The 20,091-nt window shown below is 50.4% G+C and overlaps 1 protein-coding gene and 1 long non-coding RNA gene across 2 annotated transcripts; one reads left to right on the forward strand and one right to left on the reverse strand.

Moving 5' to 3' along the window:
* Positions 1 to 301: 301 nt before the first annotated feature.
* Positions 302 to 12,851, reverse strand: LOC311436408. Its single transcript, XR_014692822.1, has 3 exons — positions 12,669 to 12,851; positions 3,905 to 4,012; positions 302 to 2,560 (listed from the first exon to the last, which is right to left on the reverse strand). It is a non-coding gene; the product is annotated as an uncharacterized lncRNA (long non-coding RNA).
* Positions 12,852 to 17,616: 4,765 nt separating this feature from the next.
* On the forward strand, positions 17,617 to 19,416 carry POU4F2 (POU class 4 homeobox 2; the record flags this gene model as incomplete). The annotated part of the gene is made up of 2 exons (XM_084518586.1): positions 17,617 to 17,910; positions 18,430 to 19,416. 2 exons carry the CDS (start codon positions 17,617 to 17,619, stop codon positions 19,369 to 19,371), a joined length of 1,236 nt encoding a protein of 411 aa, XP_084374712.1. The 3' UTR covers positions 19,372 to 19,416.
* Between the last annotated feature and the right edge of the window lie 675 nt (positions 19,417 to 20,091).

Here is a 20,091-nt window from a genome sequence, read left to right on the forward strand (position 1 = left end):
CTTGGCACGTTGACTTCTGTTGACTAGTTCAAGCATCAAACCAGTTTCATAACAAAGCCTGACCATTCACTTCTCACCAGCCACCATGATTTCCCCCAGCAGGATGGAAACTAAAAACCTTGTTATACATATGAGGATACAGATCTACAAAGTGAAGTTTCACCTGCCCTCCCCCTAGTAAGCCAGGCCACTCCAGGTGCAGGGAAACACAGGAGCTTGCAGTCATCTAGCTTGATGATGCAGTCCTTTACCTGCATGGAAGCAGATTCTACATTATTCACAAATCAATTTCTTTGATCACAGCCCTATCTGGCATTTGCTTAGAAATGGACTGGAAAGTGCTCCCAGAGGAGCATCTGTGCATGTGCTGCATAGGCCAGTCCTCAGAGCACCTGCTCCCACCCATCCCTGCAGCACCAGGCTCCTCTGCAGTGCTGGAGTTGGGCTGCCTGCTTTCTTCCTAAAATGTTATTTGTACCAAGACAGAAATCTTGATCAGACCACAAGGCTTCACTGCACCAGCTCTAGCAGAACTCCAGGCAATATGTTAGCGTAATTTCAGGCATGTTTGCACTGCAATCAAGGAACTGCAGCGCATGTGCACACAATGCACCTCATTTTAACGGAGCCCTCCTTTGTGCCAACCACAGGGATTAATGCCATTGTAGATTCAGGCTTCCATACAAACAGGCACCACCAAGACAAAGTTATCAGGGTTCCCCCTTTGCTCTGCTCTGAACAGAGTCAAAATCCAAACTCCTCCACCTCCTCCTGCAGACACCCTCACCAGCCCTGTCCTTGAGGCACCGGGGTGTATCAGGCCACATCTACCACTGGGGATCAGGTCCACTCTTCCTCTCCCCTCAAAGATTCAGAGTTAAGTGGAAAACTCATCAAGTGTGAAAGCAGACAACCAAAACCAAAAGTGGAGTCAGGTAGGAAGACAGGCTAATGGGAAGTACACTAACTAATGAGGAAAAATATTGCCAGATAGGAAGAGATCCTTTGAAAATCATTAACAAATCAGCTTCTGTACAGTTACTTTATCTGTCAATAGAAGAAAAAATGAGGATGCTGACAAACCTTCATCCCACGATCTGTGGCATTAATAAATAACGAAGTGCTAAAAAACTGGGACACTTTGTGCCTATAACAATATCACACAAGGACGAGGGAATAAAGCTGAACAAAAGAGGACATAATTGTGTATTGCTGGTAAATAATGACATGAATAGAGAACAAAACCACAGAAACAAATCCAGTCCCCCCACTACAAGCATCTAATAGAAAGAAAACAGGACTGCCTCTTGTTGTTGTCAGTAATCAGATCCAGATCTGGAAGTCACTGTGATTAGTTTTGGATGCAGTCATTATTCCAGAAGCATCCAGCCCAAACTGACTATTTAGATAAAGACAGAGGGGATAGAAGCTGAGGGAGGACTTTTGGGGTATGTACCACCCCAACGTAAACAGCACAAGGAAAGATACAGCCTGAAGGGAAAGCTTTTTAAACCCCTAACCTTGAAATATTCCAACAACGTTAATCAGATTTCACAAAGGTTTTTAAGCAGCACACCCTACTGCCTGCCATCTACACAGCTTATGCCACAGAAGCCATCCAATGTTGGTTTTGCATTGCTCATTTGTCAAGTCACATCCAAGCTCCCTGATTTTGTTCCACATAAGCATCTCATATGCCAAAGCATTGTGCTATTGAAAGCAAGGGAAGGGATTCATTTTTTTGTGGGTTCAAGCAAGTCAGAAAGCACTCTACAGAAACTAGGAAAGCAGATAAACACAGGGAAGGATCATCTGGTAACGAAGGTTGGACTAAAAAACAGGAGTCTGAGGAGGCTGAATTAGGTAGGGCCTTATATTCCCTTTATAGGATGTGCATCAAGCAGAGCTCTGCCTCGAACCCTCCAGGAAACAGGAGAGTTATGATGGTGCCTTTTCCCTGAGAGCATTTCTAAGCTTTCCTCACACGAAGCTTTCCTCGTGGTGCATTCTGAAGTAGATCAAATGTAAAGGAAAATCCCAATTCAGAATTAATTGGCATACATTTTTCTTCAGAAGCTGGAGAGATTTTTGAATTTCTTCCCTCTAGATGAACTCACAACACTCCCACAATCCCACATTTGAGGTTGTACCTGTCTTTGTAAGCATGCAAGCACAAGGCCTGCAACAAAATGCATCTGATTTTGCCACTCAACCTTGCTATTCAGATGCTTTCCAGTCTGCTGTCCATGGCCCGTGTTTGCTCCAGCTTCTCCTTGCAGCCTTAGCTTCCTTCAGCTTTGTTCTTGTTGCTGATGCAGTGTCACAGGACACGAGCCTTGTTTGGCATGAACCAGCTGCAGAGCCAGATGCTTGGCGGTGCCAGGAACCTGCCTGCTTAAGGAGTCCAGAACAACGTATCACTTGGAAGCACTTGGTACACTGAGCTCAGGATCATCACACCACATCCTTATCTTCTGGTATTTGATGACAGTGAAGGCATTTCTACCATGACAGACCACTGCCCCCTTAAGCCATGCTTCTTCTCTGAAGAGACAGCTTTCTTTTAAAGAATGGAAAAAAAAAAAAAAAAAAAAACAAAAAACATGCCAGCCAAACACCACATCCCCTGCCTAAGTACCACCACTACTTATCCAGACAGGTATTCACTTTTCATCTGCCATCCAGCAGCTATCTGTACAGGCACCAAGCTCCGTCTGAGTCACACACTAATAATCACTGCTTATATACAAGATCCCTTGTGTACTGTATATTAATGTCTGGCTGGTAATTTAATGGCACCTCTAGGCATAAACAAAAGTTTATTAAAACAGTAAGTAAAATGTTCCCAAAGACTGGCCTGCATTTTTAATTTTCTATTCAGCATTCCAAAATCCAGAGCCAGCTTTTTTATGCAAAAAGATAGCTACAGAGTTAGCACCAAGTAGCAGCATTTTGTGCGAGTTAGATACAGCATGGCCTAGAGCAATAGGATGCTTCATTTATATTCCCGACCCTTTCTTTTCTGATCATCTTTAACAATGACAGCCAAACAAAAATTTGGATTACTAGGAAACGTGTACAACTCAAGAAAGCAGCAGCATATTGATTACTCCTCACAATCAAATTACGTGTCAGCTCTTCGCTGGGAAGCCACATGGCAGCTGAAGCCTCAAGTCCCAGCCAGCAGTTGGCAGTGCCCCAGTGCCCTCTGTAGTTTAGACCGGGCTGTGCTCTGAACATTGGGCACACAAGTGTGATGCTGTGCCCTCCCTGCAATCCTTTGTTCACACAAGACACTCATTCCACAGTGTTTTGAAGACCAGCAGCTTTCTTTTATGAGAACTCCTTGAGCATGATAAATGCACACACTATGGGCTTCAGCTGTTACACATACTGTGCATCGCAGTGGATGAGTAGGTGGATATTTTTCAACAATATCTAAGCAGAAAAGTGCACTGATTTTCACGTTTTGGGTTAATTAACAGAGACCTGGCAATCTGCAGTAGGCAATTAGTCCATGAAGGAAGTGCAGCACAGAGCCACCAGCAGCCAAGCAAGGAGCTCTGCTTGCCACAGGCTCCTGAGACCACAGCCACATGTCCTAGCAGCAGTAATGCTCCTCTGCTCAACTCATCACATTTTAGTGGCCTGCAGCACTTCCCAGCTCCCAGATAGTAACGTGCCCCATCCCCACTCTGAAGGAATGTGCTCGACTCTCACCCACGCTCTTGGGTTTCCACAGCAAGGAAACCTGAGCATTCAGGCAGCCAGGTGTGCTCCCATGTCTGCTACCTACACGACCAGAGGAATAGGACTCCAGGAGCCCAGAGCAAATACAGATGTTGCCAGCTCTTTGCTTGGAGCCTGGAAGCATTTGTCATAACCTAGAGATTTGCCTGCTTACCAGAATCGAGTCATTCAGGCAGCTGAGAAGTCTCTTGCAAACAGCACCAACAAAGGAGAGACCACAGGTACTGCAGAGGGAAATCCACTAAAATAAATCCTTCAGTGCCTGTGTAAGGATAAAAATTGGTTTGTAAGAGATAAAAGCACTCGCAGCACATCAACTGCCTTTCTGTGGCATTCTTCAGTGCTGAACACAATTCAGGTTTTTATTGTTAAAACACATTTTCCTCGTTCTTAGGAGACATCCTAATATAAACAGATTTGCTACTGCCCCATTAGCCTTAACCTGCAGAGCTTGGTGTCCTTATTTATAGCAACATGACTTTACCCTTAAAGAAAAACTGTTCTCTAAGCTCCGCTCTTGCAGCTTCCACGGTCTTGTCAAAGATTAGATATCAAAGCTTTGAATATGCAGCAGTAAGTGTGGGATTTTAAGTCTTGCACATGTATCTTGTTTATTTTGTCTATCAGAAATTGATGGCACTCTTCATGCAAGAGGAAGCAAAAGGCAGAAGGTAAGGTGCCAGGAGCAATACAGATATAGCTGTGGTATTTCACATTTCCAGCTAAAGACCTGGGTCAATACTTACCTATGATAAAAGGATTCCACAGGGTATTCAGGCATAACGGACTGTTCATGCATATGAGTTTGCAGGATCTGGCCCAGAACTTGAAAATGAGCAGACTAACACTGCTGTCGGACCCCTCAGACTTGCTGTGGTGGCAAGTCCCTAAAATCCTCACGGAGGTCAAGGGGTGTTCCACGAGGGAGGGGAATTTGCATTCAAACCATTCCCTGGCAGAGGACATCCATTGTAAGGCCTTCCTTTCTAGGTCTTACCCCCTATAGAGGAGGATGGTTGCGTAGGACCTTCACCCTTTCAAGGAGAGTATTCCTCCCATTTTGATCTTCCTGTTGTGATTTAATCAATGGTTTAATGTTGCTCTGCCCCCACAAGGTCCAAGCTGCCCAACAGCCACGTGGTTTCAATGAACTGTGGATAAAATTCTGGTCAACGCTACACTTGCATACATTTTTTAAGGTGAAGAAGCAGATTCATTTAAATGCTCTGCTGAGTTAGAGACCTATGACCTTAAATCATATGCAACTTAAACCTAGCTAATAGCAGATACATATATGCACAATGACAGCAAGCCACTGACTCCTTCATTCCAGGAACAGGAAAGAAAAACGTTGGCCAGAGTCTGGAAGCTTTGCATATTCATACTTCTTACAGTTGTTAAATGTTTGAAAATTCAGGTAATGAGCATACAATACTCTGGCTGCCTTTGTATTGCTTGGGGGTTTGCTATTCTCGTAATCTCTCTACAGAAACCATTCTATCAAGTCAGTTTTTTTCCCCTCAAATTGAATTAGCACTTGTACATTGAAGTTTTCAACATCACCCATAAGATTTTTCAACTTGTCAAAAGAATCTGCGTGGTCTCTAACCATGAATAAAAATGATTTCAGATATCATCTTTATTTGAAGTTTTATTTCCTGGGATTAATTTAATTGATTGTGCTGGTGGCTTGTTAAGCAGCTGCTGAAATAAACAGACCATTTGTCTTTCTATGTAAACATATGGGTACCTGGTTTAATTACACTTCACAATAGTGCTGGAAGGGGAAAAAACAAAACAGAATAAAAGCCACCCTGTTTTCCAGAGAAAACACAGACCTGAAGTCATAAGGATTCTCCCATAGCAACAAACTTGGCTGCTCTTCTTCTAGGAGATTTTAATAAATCTTTTATCATATGGAAGAAAAATTATGAGGTTATATATATCTACTGGACTTTTTCCACATATAGCCACGTGCTTACCGAAGACATTTGTGTTTTTATCCTTTCCTGATATAACTAGGAATAGCCTCATAAATCTCCACTTCAATATAATTCTCATTTTATGCTTTGCAGACCTAATCCTGATCTGTGTCTATTACAATCACATTAACCTTGTTTTATAGCTGTGTAACAGATCAGGCCCTAACCTGGGAACTTGAGATAAAGCCAGAGGAGGGGCATTCCACTATTTTAACAGACATTTTTACTTCTCCCAGACAGTTCTGCTGAAGAAAATAGCATGGCCAACAGAAATAAAAGGATCAATAGTTCCAAATAATTCTTCCTGGACTCTTTTGCAAGAATTATTTAGTTCCTTTAAAACATATATATATATATATCTCCTGACTTCCCCAGCTATGCTCATCATACAAGCAATAACTCATGGACTTATGTGGGAGACGAGACAAGCAGAAGGAAGTGGAGACCCCAGCACTGGAGCTAAAGAAGGCAAAAAGTCACTTCTGTACTAGGAATCTGGAAAGCCATAGGGGTGTATAAGATCAGTTATCAATATCCTTTTTATGCCCAGATAAGCACCATTCCTAGCAATAAGCACATACTGCACAAATGCAATATTAACAGCATGTAGCTGTGTCCAAACAGCAGGAAACCACATAAACAAGACTTGTTACATTACACACAGCCTCAGCTTTTCCCCTCCAACCAACTTCGCCAGCTATTACAAGCTTTTGATGAAATTAAATACACAAACACCATCAAAGCACCTACAAGAATGGGACAAAGTAAATACTTCAGGACTATCATTTTGAGGCAGTCGGAAGGCCTTGGAAAGAGTGGAGAAGCATAGAAGTGTTTGGGATGGAAGGGACCCTAAACCCCACCCAGTTCCAGCCCCCTGCCATGGGCAGGGACACCTTCCCCCAGCCCAGGTTGCCCAAAGCCCCATCCAGCCTGGCCTTGAGCACCTCCAGGAATGGGCAGCCACAGCTTCTCTGGGCAATAGCAGAGTAACCGGATAACATGATGTGTAAACCAACTCCAGGAACCAGACCAGAAGAAAAGTGGCTGTGATCCCCAGGCCAGCGAGCTGACAGGTACTTCAGAGCCAGGAAGCTGGGCTCCAAAGTCATCTGCAAAGCCACTGCTGCATGGCTGACACTGCTGGTGGGAAAGGAGGAGGTCTCTAGCAACATGAACTAGCCTTGCAATTGCTTGCAAAGTGAAAAAAGGAGGGAAAAAAAAAAAAACAAAACAGGAAAGAGAGGAGCCCTACACCTTTATTACACAGGAGATGTCTGGCCATGAACAAACAACACTAAGCTTGAACTCAATAAATACTCCCTTTGCCCCACTGTGTCCTCATCTACCACTGCTTTTAAAGCAGCAAACCTTGCCCCTGGGGCTGTACACCTTTGTATCTACCCAGACACGTTCAGGTGACCGAGCATCAGCCCTGCCTCTGCAGGGAGTTCAAGCTCTGGTCCTCAGGAAGACTGCAGAGTAAGTCAGGATAGCCACAGATGCAACTCCTCCGCTGTTCTCAGTGAGATATTGAATTTAAAGACATACCAAAGATTTGCTTTTAAATGATACATGGATGAATATCCCACTTCAAGTAAATAGAACGATGTTAATTTGTCACTTAACTGCTAAAAAATAGAGGAAGGCAGTTAAGACGAGGCTGCAACCACATCACTGGCACCGCTTGCTGAAAGCGAGCATCCACCTAATGACAGACGTAAACTACTCCGATTTTCTCGGATCAGTTTATAATTTGGGATGCTGTCTTGGGATATCCTATTTTTACCTTTAACGGAGGAACATAAAAATTCTAATCAGTTTCGAAGTCTCAGGAGTCCACGTGGAATTTGCATTTCTGCATAACGAAGGACTGGGTACAGAAGAATAAAGTGGGAACTATTTGGATTATACAGAGCCAGGTAGGATGCTGCTGTGGTCAGTTCCTCAGCAGGATTTGGCACAGTTGGCAAGATTTACCTTTCCCCCCTCCTCTGGAATGAGGCCAGCTGTAATTAGACATTATAATGAGCAAGATGCTTGAATTCACAGTAGAGCAGCAAACTTGTTTTTCCTCACCTTCAGTAATGTATTTCTGCCCTCCTTCTTCATCTTTCCTGTGCTGTTTTGTAGTTTGTGTCAAACAAGCTTCATTCTTCTCATTACAGACAAAAATCTTTGCTTGTTGAAGTGCTGAGAGAGCTAATTCTCGTTGTTCTCACTTGTTACAGAAAGCCTCCTGCCAAAGGAGCCATTTGGCTTAAAACACTGTAAACAAGCTCTCCTTCTCCCCCCCACAGCTTGCTTCAAGAAGTCTGTTTTCATAAACACTACATCTTGTCTGCTCAAAACAGCCGAGCTTGGAGTTGCTAATATCAAATACATTTGTAGAAGGCAGCAATAAAGAAGCACCTCGACAGACTAATGATGGCCTCCCACAAGCCTGGCACTTAAAAGGCTCACAAAAGGCTCACCTCCCTGCCTTGCATATTAAAAGGTAACAGCCGAGTGGCACCATCGCCACGCACAGTTGTCAGGTGGAATACCTGCCCTGTTGGTCACCGAAAATTAAAAACAGGCATCGCTGGCAATGAAAAGAGGTGTCACTGATGGGCTGACCGTGAGTCAGGCTGTGTTGCTGCAGACCCTGCCTGTGCCAGTGCCTCTGGGCAGCAAGGCACAAGCCAGGGACGTGCTGCAGATGGGCACGGGGCCCAGGCACACCCCGAGCTGTTTCCCTGGAAGGTTGCACGCTGCCAAGCCAAGCCCAGGAGGATGAGGGGTGATGCTGTGCCCCTCCTTGTATCAGCTGTAACTTGGCATTTCGCTCTGCATCCTATTCTGTGGGGATCCCACACCACATGGCACACAGAGACCACCACCCTCCCTTGCATAGCATATCCTTAAGATGTTGGACAACCACAATGAGGAAACACAACTTGGAAATTCGCTGGCCTGTGGTCTTGCTGCAAGTTTGCCGTGATCACCACCACTCAGCCCACACACGGAAAGTGGGGGCGAAGTGAAGATCACTCACTGAATTTGATTTATTATTACAGGCTCTGAAGGTAAGCGGAAAACCTTGGTAGAAAGAGGTGAGGAGTGAAGTGTTTGTTCTGTTCAGGTTAAGAGGAAAAAAAACCTCAGCAAGTTCTGACCTTGTTGAAATCCTGTTAACATTTCTGGGAGTAGCAGAGACCAACCCATCTCTGCAGAAGGACCTGTGTCTGAACACAGAGCTGCATGTTTCCCATCAATGGGGAGATGAATGCTGGCTTCTGGCATTAATAAGCCACTGGACAAACCTGCCACCAACACCACTGGGCTCTTCCACAGGGTAGGAACGAACAAAGCTATCTGAAACAGGTGGAGTTCAGGCTTCGTCCCAGAAATCAGGATTAACGCTTAAAAATGGGAAAGAGTAAAGATAACCCTAAATAGCAGTCAGCTATAACACAACAACAGAAAGAGGGATGACGCTGAACCAAGCCATGTTTTAAACAGTCTTGTGCTTGGTACCTAAGACACTTTGGGTGATGTTTGCTTTCCTATATACAGTTTTGGAAAAAAAATTTACACCAGCGTCTTTTAATAGGACCCAACTCTTCATAACTTTCTTTGGAGCTGGTTACATGGGCATGCCCTAGGTTTACCACCCGAGCCTTTTCCCTCCATCTTCTGGAGCTGTGTAGGCCAGTATTTATTCATCACTTTGCTTTATTAAGATGCATTTCAGGTTTTCACCCGTGTTGCATGTTTTGCAACTATGAAATATGGATCTAAGACCCCAAAGATATGAGAGAGTAAGGAGACTTTCAGACACGGGTGGTTTTTGGAAAAAGCACGTCCCAGATGCAGGAGCAGCACAGCACTGCTCTGTGACCTACAGCAGCTTCTAACACACCCAATTGTCTTAGGCTTAAATGTCACCACATTAGAACGAGTACAGAGCTCCTTTTTTACATTTTCATCGCGTCCTGCTAAAATCCCAGGTCTGACAGTGTGTCTTGACGAAAGGGTCCACATGAAATACGTTGCTAATTATTTATGCACCTCTTCAAAGGCTCGGCGCTTCTACTTGTACTTCTTACTACTCCTACCTACCCAGGCCCTACAGCTGTTTTTCAATCACTGAACCGAAACCCCTTAGAGTAACAAGTTTGTAATAGAGGTTCATAAACCTGGCAGTGATTAACAGCACGGGTTAATCAAATGAGTGTAGAACAGGCTTTCCCCCTTTTTCTTTAAGGAAAACTGGCCCCAAGTGTTTTTTCCCTTATTGCTGTGCAGAAATAAATTTGCAATTAACTCGTACTTGCTGGTGTCACAGCAGGCTCTGCGGAGCCCAGCAGAAGCAGGCACCACTGCGCTCCACAGCCCCTGAACGAGCAGGAGCAATCCCTCTGCAGAGGTGACAACAGCACGTGGGCACCCAGGGACGCCTGGGGACTGGGCACTGCTCAGTAATTAACTACTGAGACCAAACTGAAGGGGAGGTATGCTGTTTGCTTCATCTCCTTGAGCCAGTTTCCTTTCCTTCCATTAACTGCTTCTGGAGTTTACCAACACCCCACAGCCCCTTCAGTCCGCTCCTCTTACCCCCATCCCCATCACTACATACAGTTTTTCCCTCCTGCATACACTTGGATGTTCCTATAGGTTGCCAGTATTGCTTTATTTTGGCAGTAGGTATGAAACTGGGTGCTTTAGCTAACCCCCCACACGCACAGAGACATCCTTACAGCAATAACTGCTGGTAACCTGGAGCAGCGGGCAGGACACATCACTTCCCTGCCCCTGGGTGAGCTTGCTGAGATGAGTTCTTTCATACAGGCAAGTATTAATGAAAAACAAATGGGAAAGAGAAAAGAAAGCTAAACCCTATGACACTATTTTCCACATTGCCAGACGAAACAACTGTCTTCATCCTGAAGATGCAGGTGTTTACCTTCCCCCTCTAGCACTTTTTCTTTAAGATACTATCTAGCTAGGTCTACAAGTTGCCCTCAGGAGGCACAGGCTTCCTGCTAACATCCTGTGACGCTGTTACCTAAGATCCCACCACCCTCCACCCACTTCTGCTCTTGACAGATTAATTATAACAACATAACAGCAGAAAAATAAGCTTATTTGCACATAAATAAATATAAAACCGGAAGCAAGTTCTGAGTGGCACAGCTCCGGCAATCTGATGTAGATATAGACAATTCAGAACAAAGTTTCTTCTCCTTCAGCTATCTTCATACTAGCATATGTTTCAGAAACATGGTGTAAGAACAAATAAGACCAGACAAAGACTAAAATTATCTTTTCTGTCCTCTCTAAAGTTTTGGGGGTGTTTTATCCAAAAGATGATAATCTTAACATGCAGATGTGTGCCAGCATAGCATTCAAGGTCTGATTTGTATGTGCATGAGCCAACAAACTACGGAAACGCTAACAGACACGGGAATGTCTGCTGACATGATATGGAGAGGAGCAATGATAATTTCAAAAAAGTAACTCTGTATGTGCTATGCTAGTAAGCCTCTATAGCCTTTGTGAGTTACTTTTTAAATGGGGAAAAAAAAAGAAAAATCACAAGACTGCAAATTTAACTCTTCTTAATTTGAATAGCACTCGTACAGCCTAAGTCTATCCTCTAGACAGAGACTAAACTCTCATTTGACGCAGCAGCAACTTTGCCACAAGGAAGAACACACGAGCGCAGCTTTCCTTTGGAGCTCCCATCGCTCTTGCTTTACCGTAGCACCTTAAGTGCACGAGTCCTTGAGTAAGGAGACAAACATCCCCTGCTCGTGCTGATACAGAGATCTAGTGTTTTCACCACTTCACGTATAATGCTGGATTTACGTGTAAAAAACTGTGATTCCAATAAAGTAACCAGAAGACAGGTGTCACACAGAATTAAGTAAGGAATGCAGAGTGTTTTAAAAAATAGTTGTAACATCAGCCTGCATCTTTGAAATAAGGGGTGTCCCCAAGCTGCCCCTCAGAAGATGGCATCTCTTCCCTCAGAGGAAGGCTGGTCACCCATCTCCAGGCCAGGTTTAACTCCACAAGAACATTCAGAGTTCAGGGCATCCATGTGTGCATCCAAAGGAAGCATAGGTGCTTCCAATTCACCCAGTTACTTCTGACTTAAAAAGGAGTAAATAAACAAAATCTAGCTACCTAACTAAGTGTAATTAGCATTTCCCCCCTCCCTCTTTGCCTGGCCAAGCTGTTTTGAATGCACACGCTGTTTTTGGTCAGGACAAAGCTAATGTAGCAGCCCCTGCTGTGACCTGATACCCTCCCACCATCTCTCATGGCAGTACAGCACACACACAAGATCTTTATCAAACTATTACCTAGAAAAGTATTATTTAGGTACAACAGTAAGCCTGCCATCCCCTCAGAGATCATCCAGTTTTATTATGCCATGCTGTAAATTAACTTTACCACCCACTCACCCCACAGAAGACACAGGTTTGGAGCAACCACCCTCTTCCTTCCCTCACCTGCCAGCCTGGAGACCTCCTTCCCACCCACAAGCTTCTTTCCTGCCCACAGGCATCTAAAGTAGGTGGGCTCTGCTCACTGATGAGCTTTACTTGCTTTGGTGTCCAGGTGTTTAACCCTTATTTGTCAGGTTACCTTTCTTTCCAGCCTTTTGAGCCACCTTTAAGCACTCTGAGCAATTCAGGAGCACAGAGTGAGCCACTTTATTTCTAGATGGAAGCACCTCCTGCCTTTAGCATATTCATAAGGCAAAGGCTGGTCTTACTTTTTAAAAGAAGTTACCTATTTCAATAAAATAGCATGCCCACCTATAAAGTCACAGTATGGCACACAACACACTACGGCATGCCACAAGACACCACACAACACTGGGGACACAGCACAAAGCACCAAATAGCACCAGAACAAAGCCAGGTGCCACCAAGGCCATACCTCTGCCAAGGGACAGCACCTGACTCACTGCCACCAAACTCTCATCCTCTCACGCAGGGCATGGAGAGCCTGCTTCAGGCTCCACTTGGAAAAAAGATGCAAGTTATCCCCATCCCCTGCAAAACAGTGGGTAGGGGCAGCAAGCTGTAGTTACCACCACATGCCCAGCCCCAACATACACAGCTCCTGCATGGCCAGAGGAGAAGGGGCTCGCTGGGCCCTAATTAAGCTGTTACACAGCTGCTAGCACTCACTGCAAACGAGTTTTAATGCTAGTAAAAGCTTTGTCGAATCCAACCCCCTTCATTCAAAGAGTTTAATATAAAATATTACAATGAAAATGTCATAATGACCCCAAAATAAAATAATAAACACCGCTTTGGCCTACTTTGGGCTACTATTTACTGTATTTGCTACATATATATGTATAAACACATGGTTGATTATGATGTTTGAAAGTTTTTAAAACACATCTTCTTGTTGTCTCTGGTCAAACATCAAAGCAGTTAAGCACAAGCTCGGTTCATCCTAATTCAGCAAAATATTTGAAGCTGGGTGTGTGTACAGGGGCTTGTCTGAAGTGCTTTGCTGGGTGCCCAGAGGCTGTTGGAAAAGTGGAAAGTGTTTCTTCCAAATGAAGGGATGAAAGCAGAAATGCAGAGAAATCTTCCAGTCCCACTCATAACGCAGGACAAGACCTTACCAAGACCAGAGAGGCCATGGAAAGCACAGAACAGGGGACGACATGCACCAGATAGTGCAGCTGAAGGTTATACACCTCTCGTGTGGGACAGCAGATCTGTGGGATTTGTGATAATACATCTACAAGTGAAATGGATTAAAACAGTGTAATAATAATGAAGGGTAATCTAAGGCACCGTGTTATTGTCTCGATCAGCAAGAACAGAGTCCCGAGGACATCCACACTGTGATTTATAGGACTTTTTTTTTTTAATGATCTGTGAGATCCTAATGTTTTCTGTACAAGGAATGAGTGGGAAAGAGGTTGGGAACAGATGCCACCTGTGGGGCTATTTTAAGCTAGCTAGGTTCCCTGTGAGACTTACATTTGACATTCTTATCAGTTTTGTGTAGCCCATTACTTCCTTTTCCACTGTATGCCCCTTTATGTCTGTGAATTTCCCTCTTTACAAGCCCCAGGAGGCGTGAGGCCATCCGTGGTTTCCCTGCTGGACCAGGCCCATGCTGACCACCAACTGCAGCAGGACGGGGGACGAAAGCACCACCAGGTGCCTGCCCAGACGTCCTGCAGCCCCCAGCCAGCCTTACCCTCGGTGAGACTCCTGAGGGGTGCGGGGAGGCAGCCCCGGCGGGCGGTGAGCAGCTTCCCCTGGGTGCTGCTTGGCAGCCTGCTGGGCACCAGGGCTCAGCCTTGTCTGAGACGCTGGGTGGCTGTGAGCAGCGAGGACAACCCATCCGTAATGATTTTTTCACTTATTACCGGTTTTGTTAGATCCCCTCACTTCTGCGCGAGGCTGCTGCTCGTGTAGCCAAATCAAACGCGCTTCGGTTTGCAGGCGGCTCCCAAATGTGCTCTTCGCTCTTCCCCAGCATCGCTCCACATCTCCGTGAGGCAAACTTTCCTCCCGTCCCAGGCAGGTCCGAGGCGAGGCCGGGTGCTGGGGATGGGGATGGAGAACGGAGGGACCCGGGGGGGGGCCGGGGCCGTGCAGGGAGCGCAGCGAGCGGGGCTGGAGGGCGGCGCGGCGGGGTGAATGATGCGGGGGGGTTGCAGGATTTCTTGCAAGTAATTAAGTTTCGATTTCTTGCATTTGTTTTAGTGCCAGGAAGCGCGAGGCGCCACGGACGGCAGGGAAAAAAAAAAAAAAAAAAAAAAAAAAAAAGGAAAAAAAAAGGTCTCCATTGATCGGAGCCGGGCTTTGGGTTTGCTTTCGTGGCTCCTCCGCTGGGCGCTGCTGGGGGCAGGGTGCGGGGTGCGGGTGCGGGTGCGGGGTGCTGGGGGGGGTCGGCGCTCCCCGTCCAGGCGGGTGCCCGCGCTGGCAGCGGAGGTGGAGCGCGCCCGGAGCGCGGCCCCGCATCCCGACGGATGAAAAATTGATGGGGCGCATTAGGTTCGGTAAAATATGAATGCGCGGCGTTAAATTTTAATCGTAAATCAGAGCGCGGATACATGAGAGGCGACAGGGATTTCTCCCCTGGTGTCTGCGTGGGTCAGGCTGTGGGCGTGGGCGTGCGTGCGTGCGTGTGTGTGTGTGTGGGGGGAAATCTCCTTTGATTTGGGACCGGGGGCTGCGCGCCGGCCCTGACCCCCTCACCTCCCTCCGGCTCCCCTCTCGCCCCGGGGATGCGGCCGCGCATCTCGGCCGCGCTGAAATGACCCAGACCCCAAATCAATACGCGAAGGAAGAGCCCGGAGAGGGAAGCGCAGCGCTCGCTGTGCGGCGGGGCTGCGGGCAGGGCGCAGCGAGGCCAGCGCGGGGCGGCAGCGGGGGCTGCGCGGCTCCTGCGCGGCTTTTGCGCGGGCCGGCGGGGAGCGCAGCGCCGGGCGGCCGCGGCCGAGGGGCGGCGATGCCCGGTTTGGGGAGGGGGTCCCGGGACAGGGAAAGTTTCCTCGGGCGTCCCCACCGCTGCCCCCCGTGCCCGAAGCCCGTTCCTGCCCCGTCCCGGGGCGCGCAGCGGCGAGGAGCGGCCGGCGCTGCGGAGCGGGCTTGTCAGCCGCGATTAAAGTCAAGATTAATTCATATTAACGATATGCGTCCTCCGCTCTCCCCCGTGCCAGCATGCATTAGGACAGCGGCCGCCCGTAATTACCCTGCAGGCGGGAGGGGCTGCAGCGGCGCCGCGGGGAGGTGCCGGCCCGCCCGATCCGGCCGCCGAAGTTGAGCCGCGGAGCGAGGCGCACGGAGCCCTCTCCCCGCTGGGCTGCCCGCCCCCGGACCTCCGCGCCTAGACGAGGCGTTTGCCTTCATTTTTTCCCCTTTTTTTCATTTTTTTTTTCTCTATTTTTTCCCCGGACGGGAATGATGCTCCCCTCGCCCGCCGGGCCACCGCAGAGCCCCCGGCGCGGCGCGGGGGGCAGCGGCCGGGGTCGGGGGGGCAGAGGCTGGGGCAGGGGGTGCGGAGGTTGGGGTCGGGGGGGGCAGAGGCCGGGGTCGGGCCCTGCAGCCCCCCCGGCCGTCCCCGACCCTCGCACGGGGTCCGGCGGCGAGGCGGGCAAGCTCGGCCGCGGACTTTTGTCAGGCGTTGGAGGGGCTCGATAGTTTGGGCTAATTAGACAAGCCAAAAGGCTTTTGAAGATTAAGCAAATCGGACAACCCTTGTTAATTAGAACATAATTTAAAGTTTGAAATTATATCACTCACGAAGTAGCCTAATTAGTATGACGATATGTTAATAGCCTACTGAGACGCGAAGCGCGGAGGTTTGGCACGAACTCCTTAAAGGCTTGCAAGAAAATCCTCTTTCCTGCGTTGTCATTAATAAAAGATTTCTATAGACTTCAGCCTTTCAACGGTGACATACAATTTATAGTACACACAATGCATTAGCCCATAGTGCTGCTCAATTTTTTTACTATTATGAAAACTAATAAATTCGTCAAGCTGAATTAAGCATACAAATCAGATGAGGCATAACAGATTACATATTGAAGCGCTGTGTCTCCCGAGCCTAAATGAAATTTCAATCTAATAATTCCTTCCTGGCCCGGCCATAATTTGTTTAGAGATGTTGTTCTACTTCTTTCCAAGCGCTATTCGCACCATAATTAAATGATACTCAAGCTTTTAACTTTGATTTATTTCATTTCTCCGAGCTGGCGACAGTGAGAGCTGATACAATGCAATTTTTTTTTATTTCCCTTAAAATTACCAAGTCTGCTGTTTAGGTGAGAAATTAAACACCTAAGCACTTATTTTAACCTTCCTGGCGCAAAGCGAAAATTCACGGAAACGCACCCGGCCACCTTAACCAAACCCGACTTCCCCGCTTCCCTTCCCTTTCTCTCTCCCCATTTAATTTCCCCCCCTCTTTCGGCCGGGAAGTTGCCGGGACAGCGCTGCTCTTTGCGGGAGGACCCCCCCCAGCCCCGGGGGAGCCCCGGGGGAGCCCCGACGGCCGCTCCGCGCCTCCCCCCGGCGGCTCCCGGCCCGCGGCCGCTGCGCGCTGCGCATCCCCGGTGCAAGCTCCGCAGGGAGCCCGGCCGGGCCCCTGCCCTCCTGCCTTTTATTTCACGCCTTTTATTTCCTAACGGAGGTCGGATTTGGGGGCGGCGGAGGCGGGGTGGGGGCGCTTTTTTCTTTTTCTTCTTTTTATTTTTTTAATTTTTTAATTTTTATTTTTTAATCCCCCCCCCTCCTTTTCCTTCGCCCTCCCCTTTCCGGGAGGTGCGCGGCGCGGGGGGCACGCGTGGGCGTGGGCGCGGGGGGGCGGCGGAGGGGAGGGGGCCGGGGCCGAGGAGGAGGCAGGCGCGCAGGGCCCTCGGCGGGGAGCGGGGCTGCGGTGACAGCCGAGAGGGGAGGGGAGGGAGGGGAGCGAGTAAAACCCACCGGCGCGGCGCCGGGGAGGGCACTTGGCGAGCGGCGAGGGCCGGCGCCGGAGCGGAGGCGGCGGCGGCCGGCGGCGAGCGCCCGGGCGGGAGGCAGCCCCGCGCAAACCCCGCGCAAACCCCGCGCAAACCCCGCGCAGCCCCGGAGCAGCCCCGGAGCATCCCCCGCGCGTCCCCGGAGCCGCCTCTCCCGGCCGCCCTGCTGGGGACCGAGAGGGATTTTTTTAAATTTTTCCTTTTCTAAAAAAAAAATCTCGCTTTTTTTTCTTTTTCTTTTTCTTTTTTTTTTCTTTTTTCTTTTTTTTTCCTTTCCGCGCGGGGGTGGGGGGGGGGTGGTGCAGGCGGGGCTCCTGTGGCTTTTCCGCGGGGTCCGGGCCCCCGGGCCCCGCGCCCCTGCCCTCCTCGGCGGCGGCGAGCACGATGATGATGTCCCTGAGCAGCAAGCAGCCCTTCGGCCTCCCCCACGGCGGCGGCGGCGGCGGCGGCGGCCTCCACGAAGCCAAGTACTCGGCCCTGCACAGCGCCTCGCCCTGCCCCTCCGCCGCCGCCCCCGCCGCCAGCCCCCCCAGCAGCACCGGCACCGGCGGCTCCGCCGCTCGCGGCTCCGGCTCCGGCTCCGGCGGCGGCTCCGGCTCGGGCTCGGGCTCCGGCGGCGGCTCCGGCGGCTCCGGCGGCGCGGAGGCGATGCGGCGGGGCTGCCTGCCCACCCCTCCGGTAGGTGCCCGCCGCCCCGCTTTAAGGGGAGCCCCTCGGCGGCCCCCCGGAGCCGCCTGATGATTTTTTCATGGCCGCGCAGCAAATCACCCGGCGGCGCCGGGCCGCTCGCCCAACTTATGCATGCGCCGGGGCTCGGCGCCCCCATGAATTTTTATGACCTGGGGCCGCTGCGTGGGGCCGCCGGGGCGTGGGGCGGCCGGCGTGCGTGTGCATGCTCGTGTGTGCGCGTGTATGTGCGGGTGCGTGTGCGTGTGTGTGTGTGTGTGCGTGTGCCCGCCCGTGTGCGCGCCCGTGGCAGCCCGCGCGCCTCGCCCGCTCCCCTCGCTCCCCGTGCCGCTCCTTCTCCCGCTCCCCCCCCTCCCATCCTCTCCCCCCCTCCCCGTCCTTTCCTTCCTCCCCCCCCCCCCCCAGGATCTCTTTTTTAACATGCGGGGAAGGTTTTAGTGGCACGGCGGAGCGCGCGGGGAGGCGAATTCCCCGCTGAGCGGTATGTGCGCCTTCTATTTGCAATTGCAGAGCAATATATTCGGCGGTCTGGACGAGAGCCTGCTGGCCCGCGCCGAAGCCCTGGCAGCCGTGGACATCGTCTCCCCGAGCAAGAGCCACCACCACCACCCGCCGCACCACAGCCCCTTCAAGCCCGACGCCACGTACCACACCATGAACACCATCCCCTGCACCTCGGCCGCCTCCTCGTCCTCCGTGCCCATCTCCCACCCGTCCGCCCTGTCGGGCGCCCACCACCACCACCACCACCACCACCACCACCACCACCAGCCCCACCAGGCGCTGGAGGGGGAACTCTTGGAGCACCTGACGCCGGGGCTGGCGCTGGGGGCCATGGCCGGGCCCGACGGCGCCGTGGTCTCCACGCCGGGCCACGCTCCGCACATGGCCGGCATGAACCCCATGCACCCGGCGGCGCTGGGCATGGCCCACGGCCACGGGCTGCCGGCGCACATGGGCTGCGTGAGCGACGTGGACGCCGACCCCCGCGACCTGGAGGCCTTCGCCGAGCGCTTCAAGCAGCGCCGCATCAAGCTGGGGGTGACCCAGGCAGACGTGGGCTCGGCGCTGGCCAACCTGAAGATCCCGGGCGTGGGCTCGCTCAGCCAGAGCACCATCTGCCGCTTCGAGTCGCTCACCCTGTCCCACAACAACATGATCGCCCTCAAGCCCATCCTGCAGGCCTGGCTGGAGGAGGCCGAGAAGTCGCACCGCGAGAAGCTGGCCAAGCCCGAGCTCTTCAGCGGCGCCGAGAAGAAGCGCAAGCGGACCTCCATCGCCGCCCCGGAGAAGCGCTCGCTCGAGGCCTATTTCGCGCTGCAGCCCCGGCCCTCCTCCGAGAAGATCGCCGCCATCGCCGAGAAGCTGGACCTCAAGAAGAACGTGGTGCGAGTCTGGTTCTGCAACCAGCGCCAGAAGCAGAAGCGCATGAAGTACTCGGCCGGCATCTGACCCCGAGCCGCCGCCCCGCGCCCACCCCGCGCCGCCGGGCCCCGGGACGGGCAGCGCAGGGGGCGCGGGGCCGGGGGCCGCCCCGGCCGGCAGGTACCGCCGCGGTAGGGGGGGGGGAGGGGGGTTTGGGGAGGGTTTTGGGGGGATTTGGGGGGGTCCCGAGCCCGCCCGGGCCCCGCTCGGGGGCTCGGGACCCAGACTGCAATCCAGAGTTGAGGCTCGCGCCGCGAGGGACGCCTCTAAAGTATTTTGATTTAAATAATAATAATGATAAAAGAAAAAAAAAAAAAAACAGATGGCAGGGTTTTCTGCATTTACACTGCGTATTATAAATATATATATATATTTTTACTGTGGTTACTACCCCCCCTCCCCGTCCTCCTCGGGAGCCGCAGCGCTCGGGGAAGGGCCGACCCCGCTGTGTTCACCGCTCCCCGAAAGCTGTTATTAGATTGCCGCCAAGCAGCCCCTTGTAAATTATTAATTTATCTCTCTAGCAACTTCATTTCGTGCTCATTCGAATTAATTGCACCTCTTTAATCTAAGTCTTGGTAAAAGTAAAAAAAAAAAAAAAAAAAAAAAAAAAAAAAAAGGATAGTGAGAATCAAACATTTTGTGTTGGTAGGATTTCTGAACGTGAGCTTCTCTCCTCGCCTCCCGACCCTCCCTTTCGGCCGGCTGTAAATTGCCCCGCAGCGCCCGGCCCGGCCCCAGCCGCTC

This window comes from Aythya ferina (assembly GCF_964211825.1).
Source record: "Aythya ferina genome assembly, chromosome: 4".
NCBI classification, from domain to species: Eukaryota; Metazoa; Chordata; class Aves; order Anseriformes; family Anatidae; genus Aythya; species Aythya ferina.